The sequence below is a fragment of the Diprion similis genome, chromosome 2 (assembly GCF_021155765.1).
Source record: "Diprion similis isolate iyDipSimi1 chromosome 2, iyDipSimi1.1, whole genome shotgun sequence".
In the NCBI taxonomy this organism is placed as follows: domain Eukaryota; kingdom Metazoa; phylum Arthropoda; class Insecta; order Hymenoptera; family Diprionidae; genus Diprion; species Diprion similis.
Genome location: NC_060106.1, coordinates 22,304,317 through 22,324,622, shown reverse-complemented (window position 1 = coordinate 22,324,622; position 20,306 = coordinate 22,304,317). Strand labels below are relative to the sequence as shown.

The following is a 20,306-nucleotide window of genomic DNA, read 5'->3' as shown; positions in this document are numbered from 1 at the left end:
TATAATTTTCCAAATGATTTACCAGGATTTTTATTACATTTGAAAAATTCTGAACATCTTCGTAGAAACCTTTCTTAACCAATCAAAGTCTTCGGTGTTCCTTTTATGGTGAATTTGGGGTTTTGAAGACACGATATTGAGGACTGATGGAAGTAGACAATTATTTCAAATTCCTGCACCAAGTAGACTTCTAAACTTGAAATCCCGAAAGTGTTCGCAATGAAAATTCTACCTCGAATTGATATCGCCATTGAAATAATCATATTACCTGCGACGTACGTCGCTACACGTATTCTCGTACCCGAATTGAATTGCTTTTCTGTTTAAATTCTCCGAATGCATCAATTATTCCCATCTCAAATGTCAACGTCTGGTCTTGCAGTTTCTTCGAAATTTAACGCAAACAATTTTACTGCCCACCGTACTCGTTATTCAGTATTTTAATCAGGGTCCCCGTTTCATAAGAATGACCAAAAATAATCGATTTCCGATTGAGTCACAATCGGTTTTTGTTTTTTCACTTCCATGAACGACGCAATGCAACATCAATTTATATTATTAAAGTAACAATTACCTATTATCATTGTCTTACTTACTAAGTACTTATTTTATATAATTAGTGAAAGATCAATCAATATTTTTACCTGAAATTGAAATTTTGTTTTCATACCAGTGGCCACCGCTTGAGTCCCCCAGCAACCTGGCAAATCAGAAAACGCTGAATATCTGTCAATGCATTTGCGTTTTTCGGGATAAAAAATCAGGAAAGAATTTTGCGTCGTTGAGTTACACATTTTTATTAAATACATTTTATTTGTATTCCAGTTCTTTTACTTGTATATAAACACTAGTGAGGTGGAAAGAAGAGGGGGTATTTCAGGAATAATTAAGACGATGCAAGCTCTTCAGACCTGCAGCTAATTGTGAGAAAGCTGTTTGTTGCAAATAATACGTTTACTTCTTTCGATGGGGTGCAGGTGCCGATTCGAGCTGCAATATTCAACGCTCGATTCTATTATTCGCTGCGCTCGATCCATTAACGGGTGCAGTGCAATTCCCAATATGCGATTTGCAATTTGCCGGCTACAATTTGTCTCTAAAGCTACGCTTGTCCTTTCACGAGAATTATCGAGCGGGTTTCGTGCTCGGTTCCCTTATATTTTATATATATATATATACATGAATGTACATCTATAACGTATATTACGACGCCTTACACATTTTTATATACATGAATGTTCCGTGAAATGAATTACACAAGTTTTTGGAATCAAGGGTTCGTTGTAAATGAATTGGTAATTACAAGTAATTCATCATCGGCCGAATATTTTGTCCACAGCTATTTCGCTTCACGTATTAGACTGTAAGATGAATTTTGTCGACTGATGTGAATTTTCTTTCTTTTCTTTTGATAATTATCCAGTCTTATATATTTGTCATTTGCTTCTTTTTGTTGCAGACTGTCTCCATCTCAATGCTCCTTCGATACTCCCATCACCAGATTTTCATCTTCATAGGTGAGTGATTTGCATTTATTATTGATATACTTCATTCTTTCAGCATTCGAGTACCTATTACGTATAATTCGGTAAACGTGGTTCAAGATGAATCGGTTCGATATTCTGAATCAAACATTGTGAGAAGTTATATTATACCAGGTGCCCTGGTTGATTTCAACGTTGACGTATACGTCTCCAAATATCAAAGTTCACGTGTCTTGATCGTGAAAAAGGGCTCAACACACCCATTCTATACACAATTCTGAACAAAAACACTCTAATCTATTTTCATTTGACGCAGAAATAACGAAATGGCATGAATTCTACGATTAGAATTTAATAATTTTAGATGATTTACCATCGCCATTTCTTAGAATACTCGCTATTTCATTATTTTTGCATCTAAGAAAAATGCATTGTGACGTTTTTGGTCAGGATTGCGTGTGGAATAAGAATGCTGAGCCCTTTTTCGCGTTTGAGATACGTGGACTTCGATATTTGGAGATATAAACGTCAACGTCGAATTCGACCAGGCATCTCCTTAAAACACTGTTCGAGAAATCCCCAACAACGTTGTTTGCTCCGAAGATAGTGAACATCAATATCAGAACATCCCGAAACCATGAGTCCAAAAGTATCAAAATCAAAATTAGAATCGAATAAAAAATCACCAGAGTTCAATCATTTTCAATCAGTATAGGCATGTTCAGGCGGCCCTGTTGATTCATCCTTTAAGTGATTGCCGCGATGTTTTCACAGCTACGAACTATGCATGCTTTGTTTTTTGTACGCTACAGATTTTCTGCCGTTTTATTTTCTGCACTTTTGTTTCCGAATACAAGTTCTTACAAATAACTGCTTTACGTACGTATTCAACTGTGTTCTGGGAAAGTTTATAGCAAGCAAACTGCAGAACTTGTTAACACCGTGCGTCGTTACTGCCCATGTCAAATAGCTTTTTTTATCAATGATGATCACTGGGTGATTATGCAACGATATCAGCATGCCCCACAATTTTAGTCATGATGGCTTCTCTTTAGCCTCATATTTTCATGCAGAACATGAATACTTTGCGACAAAACTGTGCAAAACAAGTGATCCACGTCTCAAATAACTCATATTTGACTTATTACTGGTAAAAAATAACGTCATTGTTATTGTCGTTCCTGCCAGCCTCTCGGTAACAAGATTCCAAGATTGTGATCTGCATTTTGATGGGTGGACGAATTCGGTCGCTCAGTTTTAATACGGTTATCATATACAGCAATTGAAAGTAGTACGTATACATTATCTGAACCATCGCGGATCTCTGTATAAAAGATTATTTGATGGCAGTAATCAATTAGTAGTTCTCGTGATTTCATAAATTTTTTTTTTAAGAATCAAAAAGTTTTTTCTCCGGGTGTAGGTATAACTGACAGGTCGAATACAAACCAGGTTTATTATTCGAGTATAAGAATACCATGGACTTGTCAATTGTAGACGGCCAACTGTCAAAAGCTGTTAAGTTTATATGCAAGGTCCGTGCGCCTGTGACGTGTTGTTTTGCAGGATTGCGTGTCGATTAGCATACAAGGCCGCCTACCTGTTCCTTGCTACCCAAAGAACCTGCGTTTTCCCTCCCCCAATGGTTTTCAGTCTTGATAAAACTCGCCCGGTGAAATTAAGAGGCTGTAGTATTCGAGTGCCAAGATTCGGCGAAATATTTCGCGCAGTATAATCCCGTCCGTTTTTCCGCATCAGGTTCAAATTTCCGAACGATCGGTGAATTTTTCTGAAACCATGGATTTAGTTTCAACGACACTGTTGCTCCTCGGTATCGGTGCTTTATCGGTACTCATGACCTGGGTTCGAAAAAGAATTTTTTTCTGGCAGCTGAGGGGCGTCCCGGCCGCAAGCGCAGTGCCATTTCTGGGTAGTTACATGCCGTTGTTTTTACGGAGACTGGCGCTACCCGATTTTCAAAAGTACCTGTACACCATAGACATGGAGTCGAAATACATAGGAATGATGGACTTCAATACGCCGTCTGTTCTCGTCAGAGATCCCGAGCTCATTAAGCAGCTTGGTGTCAAACAGTTCGAAGAGTTTCCGGACCACAAGCCTGTCGTTGGTGAAGCTACCGATTCGTTCTTCGGGAAAATGATGTATTTTGTGACGGGCAACCGATGGAAGGAAATGAACGCCGTGATTAGACCGGCCTTCACGTCCAGCAAGATCAAGTTCATGTCCGAGCTGGTCTCAGAGACCGCGACCGACTTCGTTGCCTACCTTTTGCGACACCCCGAGCAGACTTCGTCGATAGAAATGAAAGACGCCTTCACGCGCTTCACCGCTGACGCCATAGCCACAGCAGCATTTGGCTTAAGAGTCGAGTGCATGGAGGACAAAAACAACGCTTTTCACACTTGGGGCAAACAGGCCACGGATCTCAGCAGTTCCTTGGTTCTGTCAAAAATTATTTTATTCCGAGTTTTTCCGCGGCTATCGCGCTGGTGGGGCATGTCCCTGATCTCTGAAAAGTCGGCTAAGTTCTTCAAGGATTTTGTCAAGGAAAACTTGGCGAGTAGAAAGAAGCTGAACATCGCGAGGCCGGATGTTATCCACTTGCTTTCGCAGGCCAGTAAGAAAAATGACGGCATAGTCATCACCGTTGACGACGTTATCGCCCAATCGTTCAATTCCTTCTTTGCCGGGTTCGACACCTCATCGACGCTGATGTGCTACACCGCCTACGAGCTAGCCGTTAATCCGGACGTACAGGATCGTCTTCGGGATGAGATTGACCGGTGCTTGCAGGACAACCATGGAATCATATCGTACGAATCGCTCAACGGCATGAAGTATCTCGATGCCGTTGTCGCCGAGGCGCTCAGGAAGTATCCACCGCTGCCATTCACCGATAGGATATGCCGCAAACCCTTCGAATTACCTCCTGCTCTTCCCGGGACCGATTCGTTCACCCTACAACCAAATATGGTCGTGTATTTTCCGATTTACGCAATCCATCACGATCCAAAGTACTTTCCGGATCCTGAAAAATTCGATCCGGAACGTTTCAGTAAGGTAAACAAAGCCAAAATCACACCCTATACTTATATACCTTTCGGAGTTGGCCTCAGAATTTGTTTGGGAGATCGGTTCGCCTTGATGAGCGTCAAGCTGATCCTGACTCATTTGCTGGCAGAGTTCGTTTTAAAGCCGACTCCGAAAACCCCGATGCCGCTCAGATTTTCTAAAAAGTCCTTAACCATGGGTGTAGAGGATGGGTTTTGGCTTGAATTGCTACCGAGAAAATCGGGTTTTTAATCAACTATTCAAATCCAAGATATACCTCCTGATATTATTATTTTTATACTTTACTCACAGCCTGAATTTCATTCTCACCAAGTACTCCTGGTTTTTTTTCCTCTCTCTCTCTTTTATTTAACCATCAATTCGACCAAAATGAATCATTTTTGCCGGAAATTATTTGGATATTAAGTTATTTATACGTATGTGCTACATGTAATCCAGGATTTCATAATCCCAGAGAACTCATTTTTTATCAGTGGCATAGTTTATTTTATAATTGAAGCAATAAAATGTGTGAAAATGGATAAAATAAAATTGATGATCTGATAGTAGTAAAGGTTATTGTTCTGGTATGACCATGCGCTGTGGCTAAAAAGTCTGTATTTTTATTTCGTTTTCTGATCGTAAATGGACAAAAGAGACGTTTTACTATTCTTTTTCTAATTTTGTGAAAAAGTTTCCCAATAGCTGCCCTCTTAGATGGGCTTTTCGTTAAATTCTTTGGTAGCATCGGGCTGCGTTTCAAAGAGCTTTGAAAGCCCATATACTTTTACGTCGGTTATTATAGCTTCTGATGTAAGAAGTAATTGCTCACTGTCGTAAAATTTATCATACGCGTCGATCTCAGATGGCAAGGCTGCTAAGTTGCTAGTTGGTGAAGACTAAGGCATAAAGGATCGTGTTTCTTTACCGATAGAAGCAATGCCATTTGTGGGAAAGGCCAATCCCCAAAAAGCATATCAGGTACAAAATCCTTGCGCCAAGTACATGAGTGGAAACGATCGATAAAAATTTACTTTTGTTTACAATTTAGAAAGCACCAAAATAACAATGTACTTTAATAAGCACCAACAGCGATACTCTTACCTGGAAAAAAATATTAAAATCAACATCCTTACTATAGATAAAGAAGTACGTATCTCCTTCGCAGGAAAACTAACGAATTTATGATGAAGTCTGAAATTCGGAGTTAGTTATACTTGGTGGGCCTATTTAGAAAATGAAGAACGAACCAGGGCGTAAGTCCATCGATATGACCAAGATGAATAGAGGCGCCTTTGGAGCGAGTAAATATAAAATTTTGCTGTCATCGGACCTCTGAGAAAGTCTATCTCATTTAAGGACTCGCATTTTCCCACTTCTGAAAGTTTTCCTTCTACGAAGATCTTTTCTGTAGCCCAAGTTTGAAGAATATTATTTTAAATTCCGTCATTTATTTTTATTTTCTCAGATACAGTTATCAAAATGAGAAAATCGAAGTTGGCTATCCTGTAAATACTGAGCTTAAGAAAACTCATTGGTTACATTGAAGTTACATTGAAATATTACGAGGTTGACGAATAATGCACTTCGGAGCACTGAGGAGGCCCTACAAGCAAAAATTGTACTTTGTCGTGAAAAATGATTTCTATAAGATAGTGCGATTGGGGACAAAATTTTAGACAACAACATAATCCGATTACTATTATCCGTTAACTTTCTTTCTGTGCCAAGTACCTCGATTTAAAATAGTTTTCAGACCTGTAAACGCTTCCAGGTATTTAATTAGCGAACGTATCGAGTCGAAGGCGTTGGTGAGTATGTGAAATTGACGATCTTATCACACCGATTCTGAATTCGAAAAAGAAAACCTCAATTTTTTGGAAAATTACCGTAAATTCGGTAATCTAGATAAAGAGTAACAAGAATGGATTTGGTCGTTTCGGAATCCAGATGTGCTGTGGATCGTTAATTTTAGCGAAGAACCGTTGACAAAAGATGTAGATAGTGGAAAAAGAAAACCAGAAAATAAAAAATAAACTTATTGTATTCCCTGTAGTTGTATCTCGATATTCCTGCGCGAAACTCATGACGCACACGTGTGACCAGCGACGGAGGAATAACGTCGTATCGTAAATACGCGGAGTGATTGGCGTCTTTCCTTTTTCATCTGAGTGGCTCTCTCCGCTCCGTTGCTTCGCCTGTCGGTTCTATGGCATTTCTTGCCCACGTTAAGTGGAAATGACCCCTACGCCCCCGCCTATAACTGACAATAAATATGCCCGCATCCATAGGAACCACCCATACTCTCTTACTCAGGCGTGAATACGCTCACGTGACTCTATGTGTGTCCATCAAGAAGAACGTATCATCGCCCCAACGCACTCAATTAGGTATCGATGATGTTTACAAAGAAAATTTCGTCCCTAGTCCGACCAGTTTCGACGACAATAACGGAGCTACGAAATCGAGTGGACGGTCAAGTGATATCGGGGTGTCCAGAAATGATTAATCCCTGCAGGCCTTTCACCCCTTTTCTTTTATTTCACATTTCAAGCAATATCATGTTATTCTCCAAAAATTAAATTGAATAAACTAGCTAAATAATTATTGTTTCATAAGTGCTAATTATTTTTGTAATCTAGCATGATGATATTAATAAGATAACTCTGATGAAAGGTTGCAGATAATCGAAACCTGTTCGTAACTCTGAAGTGTTTATTGAAACCACCATGTCATTTAATACTATAAAAATTTTCACTCCACTGGAGAAGGAAGTTCGTAACAAATTGACCACAATGATGAGTATTGTTCATTCTTCGCCAGTGCAATTATTCGTTTTTTTTTTCATCATCACGTGCATTTCAAGCTCAACAAGATCATGCTCTGCTCCATCATACTTTCATCGCAAGGTGTCAATCTCGTTTGTCAATATTTTTTTTCTCATTCAGAGCATTTCGACCCGAGGCTTGTCTTCTTTCCACAATATTTGGCGGTCCCATTTGCTTTACGTACGTGACGTACAGACGAGTTCCGATCCATCCGGCTATCATGCTGACTAGAAATATGAGCCAGTACCACGAGTCGATGTCTCCCTCGAACATGGTTCGCAGCCTTTGGAACTGATACAGTTATTTCTCCGACTTCTTCTCGTTACAAGTCTCGGCGATCACTTCTGATTACACTTGGAGCAACACTACGGTATTCCAGTGATTAATTCCTCTCGTCTGTGGCTTCTACTAGACAGTGTTGAACGTCGAACGGTAAAACCGTTACTTCGCCAGAGTCACATGACTAACTTCGGCTCTCATCGTCGACAGTCGTGCTTGTCTCTTGACGGGACTCGCTTCGGTGATCGCAATCCATTTCACTCATGGTGGAAAGTCGTTATAAGCTGCACAATTGCGGGGTTTGCGAAGGTGGTCAGCCAGAACATAATGTCTCTTGAAAACATTGGGAGATTGGCAATCCCTTCATCATTTGTTCGTTTTTTAATTAACACCCACGTTGATATTTCTCCGCTACGTGTTGAGAGCCACTGAGTTAGTTCACGTAGCGTAGATTACATGAGCCAGATTACGAAATACATATGGGCGTAGCTTGCTCAGAGCAGACGACAGAATGAGATAGTGTGGCGTGGTTACACACCGCGTACATTATTTCGCTTATCCACGTGACGGCATGCCCGAACCAAACTGACGAGTCTTCTCACATGCATAATTGCTTATACTTGGAACGCAAAATTATCTCGAGATTTCGGCGTAAGAAATTAATCTAGCCTTCAAATTGGTCAATGTAGACGTGTTCAGCCGAGTAGAACGCCGGTTTGAGTTCCTAGACCATTAAATAAATTTCCGCTTTGTTGTATTCATACCCGGTGATAATGTTGAATGTTTCTTAAAAGTTTTGGAAACGAATTGAAAATTATTTATCTATCCCTAGAATGGTTCACTGGGGTACGTTTGTACCCGATGATGATTCCAAATCTTCTGACAAAGCAGGAATCGTTCGGAATCAAACCGAGTTCAGGTCAATATTTGACGCACATTTCAAATTTTCCAAATTTTTTCAGTAGTCCCATCTTTTTTCTCATTAAAAACGAATACAATCAAAAAAAGAGGAAAAAAAATTCCCAATTTATAACAATGATAATCGTGATCGATGAAAAAAGTCAGTGTACCATTCCAGGCTCATTATTATTGCTTTACTTTGAGTCAATTAATCGACGTCAATTTATTGAACTCTCAAATATCAACTTCAATTTCGTATGCAACATTTTAGTGCATCGATAACCTCTGTGCAGAATATTTATATCGCAAATTTTCACAAAATATCACCAAGTTCACCTAACGACAATAGAAGATGCGTAAATATGATCATAGAGAGTATTTGATAGTTTGTACAAACAGCGTACCAAAAGAGAAATGACGTTATTATGTAGCTTAAAATCTAATCTATGGACAGTGAAAAACGAGTGTCGTAAAGATTTTCAACCTACTGCGCGAGGAGAGGAGCAGGGAATCAGGGGAGAGAGGGGAGTCTGGCTCTGAGAATCCCCTCGGGAGGATACGAAAGTTGCAGGGTGAGTTGATAGAAGAAGGATCCGACACAGTGTAAACAGGGAAGCTATTTCGGTAGGTTAATCATTTGAAATACACATTAGCATAGAAAAACAGCAATGGCCTCATCCCTACGCCAAAATTTCCCTCTTCGCCCACTCGTCTTATATTCTTCTCTGGCAAACCATTTGTTCTCTCGATGTTTATCTCCAACAGTCTGTTTTCCCTCGCCCGAACCTTATACAGCTTTACGTAGGTGTCTCGATAATGGCGGTGATATACCTCTTAGCTTCAACTGTGCTTACGCTTTGAGTTCTTCTTCAAAACTCCAGGCGTCCGATCTTATACGTCGCTCGCGACGAACGTGAGAAGCTGGATCAAGCAGATCCCGCACCTGCTGTTGATGAAAAAAAGCAGCATAAGGTGAGGTGAGAAAGGTGAAAAACAATGGAACAGAAATAAAGCAACGCAAAGAAAATAGAAAAACCAACGAAACTGTACTGAACTCGGCAGGGAAAACTTTCGGCTTGTGGTGAGAGGAATCGAGTGAGATATTAATGAGGTGAAAATCTAAAATTCATCAAACCGATGCTTCGCGTCCGGGGAATTGGTTTGAGGAGTACTTTTCCTCTCCTTCTCCTTCATCTTCTTCATCTTTGCCGTCTTCGGCATCATCTTCTTGGTTCATCTTCTTCCTGGAAGTGCCTCACAGACCTCTGCGTGACACGGCATTCGCGGGCGGTCATCCGCGTCGCCATCAAGGCAGCTGCCGGTATTACAGGCTCCACCTTACGCTCATACCTGCCACTCGCACAAGCGTAGATACAGACAGAAGCGTGAGAGCGAGAGCAGTGCCACTCCGAGTAATGTGATGATAAAAGTTTGCAGAAATTTAAACCAAGATTGATGAAGACGCGAACTTTAAAATTAACTCTCATCGGGCTTTGAAGTGGCGCGTTGAACCGGTTCCTCACTCTCGCCCAACTCTCCGCAACTCGACACGCCATCGTCCCATCGCCTACCTCCGCCTCTTCCTCATCCTCATCCTCATCCTCCACCTCGTCTTCCTCCCCTTATTCATCTTGGCACCATCTTCGCGACCCCTTGCGTAGGCAACCTACCACGACATCACCGACCGACGCGTTATCAATATTCATAAGAAGCCGTACACAACGAATTTCAATCAATCGCACTCGATGCTCCTGGCGATTTTCGTCCGTTGTGTGTACTATACGGGTACACGGACGTCAACCTGGGAGTAAAAGTTCACCTACTGGCTACACCATCCGTTGACAGAATTTGGAAATTCGCGGAAGCGTCCCGCAAATTTTAAAGAAATAACGAACTTGAACAAATTTTACAATCGAAACTCACCGATAAAGAAGTTTTTGATGTGGTATACTTGTATACAAGATTTCAGAATTACAAGCGTATAAAAACGTATTTTTGCAATGTACCTATTCGAACTTCTTTCAATGCTTTAATCTAAAATCACACAGTGTTTGAACTCCGATTCTAGAATTGAGTTATGTAGAACTTTCGGGTTCGATATTCACTGTAAGGGATTTAAAACGAACCAAATAGTAATATCTCAAATTTGTTTTCATGTTTCAGTGGATCTCCTCCAGATGCTCGAATTCAACGTGACGGTGTCGTTCCCTGCAGCACCATTGCTCACAGTTATCTTGGCCCTTGTTGGTAAGTGATGTTTAACATACTCGAAAGTTGATAACAATTGTACAGAATCTGGTTCTAAAAAGTGATCCGTAAATTCATCCGTCCATCCAATATTCATCGATCGCTAGTTCGAATGTCAATCCCAACTTATTTGCTGCCCATAGACGGCGACGCAAATCCGTATCGGCTGAAGTGTGATTTTAATCGGTTGCTCACTGATCCTGTTCCGTAATGGCTTACCCAACTTTCTGTATAAATTTCTAATGAACGCGCAACAGTTGGGGTCTCCAGATACAAGCTTTTCAAGGGCCAAGACCAGTGACTAGAAATCGAAGCTCCGGCTCTAGCTTTTCCTCGCTCCATGGTTAGCCGAGCATTAGACCTTCTTTTTTGACTGATCCTTATTTTCTTTCTACCACTCGCTTGAAGGACGAGAAGCAGCTTCAACCAAGAGCTGCGAAAAGAATATTAGAAAAAGTAGAAAAATCAACTCAGTGCTGAAAGAAGATCAAAATCAACAGCGTATTTGTTTTACGATGAAACCAGGGGTCCTTGTGAATGTTTCTACTTCGATTTTATATAGTCATTCCACGTCTCATAACCTCAAGTTATCAATTCGGTAGCAAATAAATTACACAAGGAGTAAAAGACAAAAGAAAAAAAAAAAACAACTACATAAAAATAAATATTAAAAGTGTTAGAAATCAGGGGTGAGGTTACAGTCAGATGACACCATAAGGATCGGAATGGAAGAGGAAGGGACGGCAAGAGGCGACGAAGAGGGAACGGAAGCGTCGGGAAGTTGTTATCTGGAGTAATGGGTTCCGGTTCCCGTGTCGCTTCCTGCCCTCCATTCGTCATCCTATATACTCTTCGAGTCGGGTGAGTTAGTCGGTGATCTCACGCCCTTGCGCCCTGATCTGTCATTCCTATACAGACTTTCTTCACCTCAATCAAATGAAAATTCTAGCAGGGTGTGGACTCGCGGTAGCAATAATCGAAGCATGGGATTCTCATACTATAACTTTCCTAACAAAAAATGCCAACGAAAGTCGCGTAATTATGTTTATTCTGTTTGGAATTCCATTGAACCGAAGCTTGAACCATCTTCATATTCAATGGCGTTGCGAGAAAACGATTAACTTCCAGAAGCGAATCTTAGTGGGTTTCGAAAAATTATTCTTCAACTGTTATTATGATAGGTTTTTAGTGATAGGGATCTTGCGAAAGGGTGATTAGGTTTTCGATTGAGACTTGAAAAAAATTCTCTTGTCCTTGATCGGCAAGGTATAGAAGCATTCTTCCCCAAGAAAGTGTCCCAGCACGAATCGGTCAATCAAACATCTTGCAAAATCTTCTCGATATTGGCATCGAATATTAATATTCATACGTATCTATGTTCAAGGGGCTACGATTCAAATTAGACGCAGAAAGTTCCCGCTTTACAGTCGCCGTGACGCCTTCAGCGGGAATCCGTGTCAAACCCGATTGCAGTAGGCGGGTGTAACGTCGGGGCTGTTTTTGCATAATTGAGAGTTAAATTGCGCCGGTCGGCGCCGGCTACGTTACGTCCGCATGACCAAGTGCCAAACGGCTCGTGTCAGCCGGACATTTTCGGCCGCGTGTACCAACGAAAGCTGAGGTGTCGATGGGGAGGAAATTGATAAACGCGTACGCGCTTCGGACGTCGACGAGAATCGACGTTAAACGCGCATTTTTTAGCTCTCACAGCTCGGTTGGATAAACCAATGCACCGCAGAGCGGGGAAATACGATCTCTTAATTAGGTATCGCGTCGCTTCCGTTAAAAGCCGCCAATCCACGAAAATGAAAAAGAAGGCGGGAATTATTGTAAGCCGTGCAACTGCCAGCGAGGCACGAACCTGCAGGACTCCCATCCCTCCGCCATTCTTTCCACGGAGGACGATATGAGCGATGTTGACAGAGGCCGTGGAGGTATAGCCGTCCTCTCCGATTCGCGATATCAGGATTGTTACGTCTTACTTATGATCTTATTATAAATTGGACTGATTAGCGTCTGGATTGAACGGATATACATTTATTGTAATTACAATTTACAATTTTCAAAACAATGATCCTGTCAAGTAGTCACGTCAAGGAGACATCATCCCAGGTCTAACAGACAAGCGGAAAATGTACTTGTCATAGCCAAATCCATACTAAATGAAAAATAGCAAGGATCATCCAGTTTTAATTCACAATCAGTTGTATTTCATTTCGATTAGTTAATCGGGCCTCAAGATTGCAGCAGTTTATCGCCTCGTTGAACAGCTGAATTCAATCAATAGATAGACTGCAGACAATTTTCTTATTGAATTCGATATTTTCAAATCATTTTTCAGGAACAGTTTACAGAGTATCTCATCTTATCAGAATCATACTTCCGATTATCGTGTCGATCATTCGCGCGAGCTGGATGGCTATATGTGTTAAGCAAGTATAGTAACGTGGAAATTCCGGGTATATGGATGGACATGTTTATCGTATACATCGGTGCCCGTCCACAAACATACGGAGTTATACTCGTATAACATTTTGTGTCCTCCTCCTCCTCCTCTTCTTCCTCCTCCCCCTCCTCCTCCTCCTCCTCCTCGTCACAGCTACGCCCTCTAGCTCTACCCTACGGTTCGCGTCACAGATCAATGATACCTGCTCGATGTTGACACAAGCTCTCCCTCTTCCCTCCCTTTTTTCCACGTTCTCCGTACCGCGGTGTACACCACCCTACCTCGGTTTATCCTGAACCAAGTTTTCCTCGACACTCCGCATTCCTTCTGCCGAAGATCCACATTGGATAGAGAAATGCAAATCAACAGTTACCTTCGAGTATAGCTCTATTAAATATGTACCGTCGTTACGTGAGGCGGGGCATCTCTTACGCGGTTAGAATGAATTCCTAATTTACCGAATAGCTCTTCTCTGGAAAACAGGAATTTGTTAACCTCGATGTTCGTTCTGTAGGGTAAAACAGAAATTACAATTTACAATTTCGTTATGGATTTATAAAGTGGGTCTTGATGAGGATATGCGGTAATATTAAGTTCATTTGTCGGTGTATAAATAACAGACGTGTACTTTTGAATATTTAAATCGCAAATGAAAAATACTTTGTGTTAAAGTATTTACCAAATGGTATGCATTTATATCAAGATAGTTAAAAAACGAATCTATTCAACATCTATAGTATTTGTACCTGTAATATAAGAAGGCTTTCGAAAACTGAACTTGCACTATCCGTTGAAGCTCCTTAAACCGAACTAAAAGACGATTAGTGTAAACATCAAATGATAATTTACTTCTTCTTTGAATCATTGTAAGAATACCGTGGAAAAACGGGAATGCAAGTCGATTGGAAATATAGCGAACATTATTTTGAAGTTTAAACAGCTTGAGGATTTGGGAATCGATACTCTGGAGCAAGAGTTCTAGGCTGGTCGAATAAAATGAACTCTCGCAAACAGCAAAAGCTAGAGCTGACTAGATTTTGGAAATAGGCTATTCCCTTTACGGGCTAGAGACACTATGAGATTTTAGGATCGGATAATGCCGCCGGGTAATGCACCAGTTTAAATGCATACTATATCTGGGCATTTCTCACTTAGGTCGAGTCGCGCTGCAAGCAGCCGGACGGTCGCGATGGCTACTAGACCACCTTTTATATAAAGACGTTAAAATTCTCCTCGTAATACGAGGGGAAACTCGATAATCTTATCTCAGCTCCAGGATGAAATTGCAGGGGAAATTTTATAAATTTATTACGGCCCCAGCGAATGTTCCTTTTTTTTAGACCAGGTATTGCAACCCTTAGTTTATACTGTTTTAATTCGGTATGGCTGGAGCCATGAAACTAACTTGACAATGTTTAAATATTGTGAAAACTGTGCTTTGCGTGTTCCTGATAAAACCGTGCGAGCTTCAATATTTGGCGAAAATTCAATTATACGTTTTTCCAGTACTTGCAACGCATCGAGGAAATCGTTGTGATTTAGTTAATTTCCATTCGTCGACAATTTCGTACCGCCTCGTGTGGATCGAACACAGGTATTCACACCAGAGACGCGAGTTTGCGTATATCTATACCTGTACTTATTTGTATATGACGGCCGCAACGCTCTCGCAATGTCGAGCAATTATCTTGGTCGCAATCGAAGCTTGGAAAGCTGTGAACCAATTTAAATGCGTTGAAACTGATCGATGAACTTTTTTCACTCCAACAACTCGCTAATACTTTCGTACGATCAATTGGCTACTCGGTGTTATGTACATACCTCTGTATACCGTTATCCGAGCTCGTTAACGAGTTCGAAATTGAAAAAAAGTAAATGAATGTCGAAATTAAAAAAACGAGAAAAGTCGGGGAAGAAAAATAGGGTGACAATTCGGAAGGGCGTCAAAAAGAAACGGTTACAAGCATGCTTCGTCGCTCTCGTCGGCGCTTCATTAGCATTCCTGAGATGCTGTTTCGTTTGAGGCTCCATCTTGTCACCCTCGCGATGCAGGGGTGGGGGAGGGGAGGAACCGCGTCTCGACGCGGAGTGTCCGGTTAAAAAACTAATTACCCAACGTCTCGATCCTTCATCTTTCCTTTCCCTCTTCCGAATTTCAAGGGGACTGGATACGCTGTAAGATTGTCTGAAAATTTTCTCACCTTCGATTGCTCAGCACACAAAGAGATACAGAAAAAAATAACGTCATGACATACAGTTATGGTGTGGAATTTATGTTCGGTTGAAATACAGAATTTTCATGGGTATTCAGTCCCCTTAAGGAATTTCTCCTTTCAAAAATCATTCATTCTTATGTTCGTTAAAATTCGGAATGTTTAGGATTTTTCTAATATCGCAAACGCAAATGAAGTCTCGTTTTCTGTATCTCAAGTCGGATAAACGGTCCAATAGAAGTCTCTGATCCTTTCCTTTTTTTATTATTGACTTTTAGATTGTTTATACAGTTGCGTACCACTGTGTAAAAACGCTTTTTCAATTAATTAGAAAACTTTTTTAAGACAAAAATGGATTTCGCATAATACTTTTAAGCTGATGACCAACAAAGATCGGCCGATTCGATGTAATATATATATGTATATATATTTTCTCTCTTACATTCCCTATTGCACAATTCCCTCGATTCAACCCTTTGAATTTTCACATCCCTAAGAGTCCGTGTACTGTATTGGGGACTGTTTCCGTATAGGGGAGTCCAGTTCGCAGTCTATTAATCACGTTTAGCGAAGCGTTTCAACGTATTCATGACATAGGTAGTGAAGATGCCGTATCATCACTTCGGCGCTGGTTGTTTTAGTCGGGTCATTCGCCGTTTCGTGACCAAATGACTGACACCCGGTATACCAGTCCGCGGCCGAACTGGATCAGGAGGCGCATTACTTTGCACCGAGGAACGGCAACCTCGCCGTTTCAGGGGCAGGGCGCACCTTGTAAAACGCACTTTTATTATTCCCGCTCGACCTCCCATAGCGTATACGGTATATCATTACAATTAATTATCGCACACGCGAGACTGCACGCTCCGTTACGCTTTACGTACATACATATATACCTCAACGCCATCGGCCATGTTCGTAGATAGATACGGATACGAACATGTAGGTAATGGTCTGTGTTTTTAATTGACTTATAGCCGAATTACTCCCCGAACGATTATTTCGACTAAATCGCGTGGAGAACAAAATTTTTGAATACATTCATACGAACGTACTGCGAACCGACCGATTTTCGCGTTGATCATCACTTTGTTGTATGTTGCTACTGGGTCAGATATTGAAAACGATGACCTTATGGAATCGTGATTTAAAACGTCGATGGTGGACCTATTCGAATCAACAAATTCTCAAAGATTTCACAATAAATATAGGTTGATCGGAAAGAAAACGATATCTAATCTAAATTATTTACAAAAATGAGATTAGTGGTTGAGAAACACAGGTGAACATTGGAGCTACATATTTTCGTATTACTCGTTTCAAAGTTTAAAGCATCCGCAGTGAGGTGATTGAGCAAAGAACGAAGATACTTCTCGTTTCGAAAAGTTGAAAATTATTAATTCATAGTAATTGGTTGGTAAAGGTATTGGTACTGATACAGAAGAAAGGAAACGCCCGCAGCGGAACAAAGTGTTTTAACAAAGGCTTTGCGTCTTGGGAGTAGCTACAGTCTACGAGTAAAGATAAAGTTGATGTACGTTCAGCGAATGTTGGAAATAAAGCCTGAGAAAAGTTTGAATATCAGTAACGCGTGATTAGACCGTGTAAAAGCAGTTCAGAAAGGAATTCCCGAAGTGCGATGCCTCTTGGGGTGGGGGATAATAATTCCCCGAACTATACGTCGATGTATCGATTCTACGAAGAACAAATGGCAGCCGAGTATATTACGGTGCGTTGAAGCGCGATAACAGTTGCGAAGTTTTGGGTGTTTATCTTCGATTGAGTAACACTTTCCGTAGTTGGAATGAGGGTGCTTCGCCTGGTGTAAGTGGTGAGATGATATCTATATCCAAGGATTCAGGTCGGCTGGGATGGGGATGTATGGGGATGCGGATGATGGGTGGGAAAAAGTTGCCCAAGTTAACAGAATCAATATTGCTCTATCGGAATTCACTCGCAAACTGTTTTTATTTACATTACGCTCGATCAGGTATATGTGGTTGAATGAAGTACCTATTACTATTTTCGTCAACGTTTACCAATCTGCATAGGTATGTTATGACGTACATGATGCATTTATAAACACGTACGCATCTCCTGTGGTGCAGGAAGCCGGTCATGTCGTGTTTACAGTCCAATTTGTAAGAACAATTTGTTCAACTTGTCGAGCCTTCGTTCACGGGCATAATGGAGTGTGTAATAAAGGCCGGTATGGCTGAATTAAATTTAACTGGGACAAATTGATGCTGCTCTGGACAGATTTAATTGTCCAAAAACTATTCGATTAATAGGTCCATTACCAAGCGTCGATAAAATATAGCGAGCCGGTGTTATCTCAGGTTTATAGAAACCAAATAACAGCAACTACCAGGTACTCGCTGCTACCAAAAAGACGATCTGAAATCCTACAAAAATAAAATCCTTTTAATGAGTAAAGACAGATGAAAAATTGGAGTTGGCAGGTTCGAATTCATCTCCACCTAGGAAGGATCATCCATCTATCCTTAAGAGTGGGTACAGTGGAATCGTTTGTTTTCCGCAAAACTCAGGATCAATGGTTGTCTCATAGGAATTCACCCGCCGTACGGGATGCAGCTGTATGTATAAATTTCAGATTAGAACGGGAATGACGAGACCGTCGTAAGGGTGTCAGGGCTCCTCCAGGAGCGTGAAGGGAGGGGGGAGTTCTATCAAATCAACTTAACAGCTCGAGAACATTAGTCAACTTCTAGGTCCGTCTCTTCGATCTTCCTTTTTTCGGAAAGAGGAGTCGTAAGAGTTCTCGTAGCTACACTGAAACTCCGCGAGAAAAACGAGCTTCTTATTCTAAGGAAAAGGTGCATTTGTATTTATACATAAAGAACTGCTTACGTATACGTGCATCACCTAATCTGTATTAGTTATTGTATATGTACGTTAGTGTCTAATGTGTTCATGTATTCCTGTTAAGGTAAAAGATTGTAATTTTATCTTACATAGAGGTTATCCTATTTGTTGTTGCTATAATCCATTTTTACTTTCGATCAAATTTAAACGTATCTTTCCTACTTCGAGTAACAGGGTTCACTCTTGTAAGCAGTAATTCAGTCTGCGTGTGACATGTGGTAAACTGCGGAGAGTAGAGGCAAGGGAACGTATTTTATATGGGGTTTAAATTGAAAAAGTGTTCACCAAAAGCGACGGATAGTGGTTCAACAAGTCACCGGAATGGCGCTAATAAGCAATCGGGGTCCCATTTAATCTGTGCTTTCTGAAACTTTAGCTACAGCAACGCCATTCAAATTGTATTCTATTTTATGGACACTATCTGTATACGAGGACAGTCCTCCGTACCTCTACCCTCTATGTGGTTTTGCCTCAAATTGAACAGAATTTGGAATTGATTAATCGCAAGCTCAAGATCGTGGCACACGTTGTCACTGAACCCATGTTGAGACTGCGTCAATATGCATTGAATCAGGCCACAAATTGTAATTAAACCTAAGGTTACTTGCAATTTGATTTTCAAACGAAAGTGAGCATCGGATAATCCGAAAGTTTCCTGAATTTACTAGAAATCTTATGAAGTACGGTTTGAAAAAATTTCTTGATATAAAAAGTACAAAAAGAATTCACTATCTTCGTATGCCGTTGGGAATGGGTATCTGACAATGGGCCTTTTTTGTTTCGATACTCGATGAAAACTTTGGTCATTTTGATATCATTGTCTCGTTTATCGACTTTCAGGAATGGAGGCAATCATGTCCGAGTTCTTCAACGACACGACGACTGCCTTCTACATAATCCTAATAGTGTGGATAGCTGATCAGTACGACGCCATTTGCTGTCACACAACCGTAACAAAACGTCATTGGCTGCGGTGAGTACATAAGCAAAGCAAAACCTAAGAAAATAATCAATCCCTATTCTCGCATATTACGTACTAAATCACTTGGCGCATACTAAGTCTCCGTAGTATATATAGTGTGGGAGAAGGCAAGCTTGGTCGTGCTTTCTCTCTCTATCTCTTTCTCGCTCTCTTTCTCCCTGTCCTTCGGCAAGTAGCCGCGACGGAACGATCGAAAGAGGGCTTAATTAAAAAGGATTAAGTCACACCGAGCCCTACGTCCGCGAACGTCCCGTTGGACTCTAGCAGGCCCCTTGGATTACTTTGCTTCCACGTCCGACTAAAATCGATCAAAGTGTCCATCCCGGCGTAAAGTATAGCCTTTGTTAGCCCCTTGGGAAACAGCTTTGCCTTGTATACTTTCCTCTGTCTCAACGACGAGAGCGCAGTGACGGAGGTGGTATATTAGATACTGAACGGACGATCTCTTACACGCTGCATAGCTTCGAGGGAGGTACACTACAAGAGAAACAATGTCAGGATATTCGAAATTCTGCGACGGATAATTAATAATTACACGATCAAGTATCTGGTATGCACTTGGAATGTCAGTGCAGTGCGAATATGAAACCGTTCCGAAGCTTGAATCTCTAAATAAATCGTAGTCGAAGATTTTAATCCAATGGTTCACGTCGAATATGTATGTCGAAGACTCGAGACTGAACTCCGCGTGACCTGTCAGTGAATTTTCGGGTTGAGCTCAGAGCAATAAGGTCTGGTATTTCCGATCTGGTACCAAACTGTCACGCGTCGTGAGGCTCGACAGACTGGGGTGTTAATGAAGCCTTTACAGTCGATGTGGCTTAGAACGGCAGGAGTGTATAAAGTCAGAAGGCATTGCTTCGCGGCTGAGGAGAACAGAGTATCAGCGGCATTAGATGACGATCGAACAGATATCCAACACCATGTCGGCGCTTACCATTCCCTCGCGGCGATCGTTTGTCGAACAGG

The 20,306-nt window shown here is 41.1% G+C and overlaps 2 protein-coding genes across 9 annotated transcripts in view; both read left to right on the top strand.

The window, feature by feature from the left end:
• The window catches only part of LOC124411217 (membralin), a 69,553-nt gene that overhangs the window by 13,449 nt on the left and 35,798 nt on the right, over positions 1 to 20,306 (top strand). For all 8 annotated transcript variants that reach the window (XM_046890248.1, XM_046890269.1, XM_046890258.1 and 5 more), the window contains exons 8-10: positions 1,460 to 1,517; positions 10,727 to 10,810; positions 19,196 to 19,328. In XM_046890248.1, the coding sequence (XP_046746204.1) occupies positions 1,460 to 1,517; positions 10,727 to 10,810; positions 19,196 to 19,328 (275 nt within the window). The remainder of the gene's footprint in view (positions 1 to 1,459; positions 1,518 to 10,726; positions 10,811 to 19,195; positions 19,329 to 20,306) is intronic.
• Positions 3,014 to 5,074, top strand: LOC124411250 (cytochrome P450 9e2-like). Its single transcript, XM_046890291.1, has one exon. It carries the CDS (start codon positions 3,282 to 3,284, stop codon positions 4,806 to 4,808), a length of 1,527 nt encoding a protein of 508 aa, XP_046746247.1. The 5' UTR covers positions 3,014 to 3,281; the 3' UTR covers positions 4,809 to 5,074.